This window comes from Aplysia californica, unplaced genomic scaffold (genome assembly GCF_000002075.1).
Source record: "Aplysia californica isolate F4 #8 unplaced genomic scaffold, AplCal3.0 scaffold00095, whole genome shotgun sequence".
In the NCBI taxonomy this organism is placed as follows: Eukaryota; Metazoa; Mollusca; class Gastropoda; order Aplysiida; family Aplysiidae; genus Aplysia; species Aplysia californica.
The window spans coordinates 1,305,234-1,306,613 of NW_004797365.1; the positions used below are offsets into that span (position 1 = coordinate 1,305,234).

The window sequence follows — 1,380 nt, forward strand, 5'->3', positions numbered from 1 at the left end:
CACACACACACACACTCTCTCTCTCTCTCTCTCTCATACACTCACAAAAACACACATACACACACACACACTCCCACACTCACACACTCACACACTCACACACTTACCCAAGCGCAGACAAAGGCACACACACAGTAAATCATTATAGTATTGCCGTGTTTTATACAGAGTCAAGTCTTGGGAACGTTTCCACTATGGGATCCGAGAGCACTACTTGTACGACTCCAAAGATGTATACATCAACAAACTACTCAATGATATGGCCACGAAAGAAATCATTGACGTGGGTAAGTCTTTTGTTTGAGCTTGAATCTGTGTATGTTGAATTAAAGTTCTTAATTACATCATAATGTGGACCGTGTTGCCCAAATTAAACCATCAGATAAACAAAGCGTGCTTTATATCGAGACCCTTTTCAAGAGAGAGGCGTACGAGTATTTTATGCCATCAGTATAGATGGGTCACTCGTCCATTGAAAAGACGAAACAAAACACATTTATTATCATCTTCGTTTATTATGACTCGTGCAAAGACTGTTCCCAAAAAACTCCCATCGGAAGAACGACTTGATTTATCGTTATCGGTGCCGGATTGAACTCTAACATTACTACTTGATGGCGACTTTTGGGCATACCGTACCCTGCATGATTTTATTGTTCTGAAATGTTAAACGTTTCTTAATTAGAGTAACCTTTCTTTCCTATACATGATGCCTATTTTGGTAAAAGAATAAATTGCTCAAAATAGATTTATATTTTGGATCGCTAGCTGCATTTAGATATGACCGCCTTATTAACCACGGAAAGGTGCGGCCACTAATGTTGGTGCATCGTCTACTAAGGTACGGTGTTTGGATAGTGGTGTTAAGGTGTGGGACGGCTGGACTGACTTTGACCTGCTGAAGAGATTTTTTTTAAAAGGAAAGAAGGATATTACTCGAATATTCTGCAAGTTTTCACTCTTTCAATGTTCTTTAGAACAGAGGGAGCCAAGCCCAACTTCCCGTTTTGTTACACGCCATTCTTTCAGACTGTTAGCCAAATCAAGTGTACACCTGCTTGCTGCCTTTACCCCTCCATGCGCCGGGGTTTCGATGGTTTTCGTAATGTATAAATATTATATTATTATATGATATTTGCTATAATCCCTTTTAATCAAAATATTACTTAATACTAACTACTCAATTTGTTTCTTCTGTTTTTCTATAGAACAAAAGGAAGGTGGTACCCAGATTAAGCTGATAATTACCTTTGAAGACGAAGGTCAGGCCCTGTTCAAGCCTATGAGGTAACCAGTTTACCTATCCATCTGTCTATCTATCTATATATCTATCTATCTATCTATCTATCTATCTATCTATCTATCTATCTATCTATCTAT

At 38.4% G+C, this 1,380-nt stretch overlaps 1 protein-coding gene across 1 annotated transcript in view; it reads left to right on the plus strand.

The window, feature by feature from the left end:
• LOC101857014 (extracellular serine/threonine protein kinase FAM20C) overlaps window positions 1–1,380 on the plus strand; it is a 70,444-nt gene that overhangs the window by 45,592 nt on the left and 23,472 nt on the right. Inside the window, exons 5-6 of the mRNA XM_035968894.1 lie at window positions 169–287; window positions 1,209–1,287. Coding sequence (XP_035824787.1) covers window positions 169–287; window positions 1,209–1,287 — 198 coding nt within the window. The remainder of the gene's footprint in view (window positions 1–168; window positions 288–1,208; window positions 1,288–1,380) is intronic.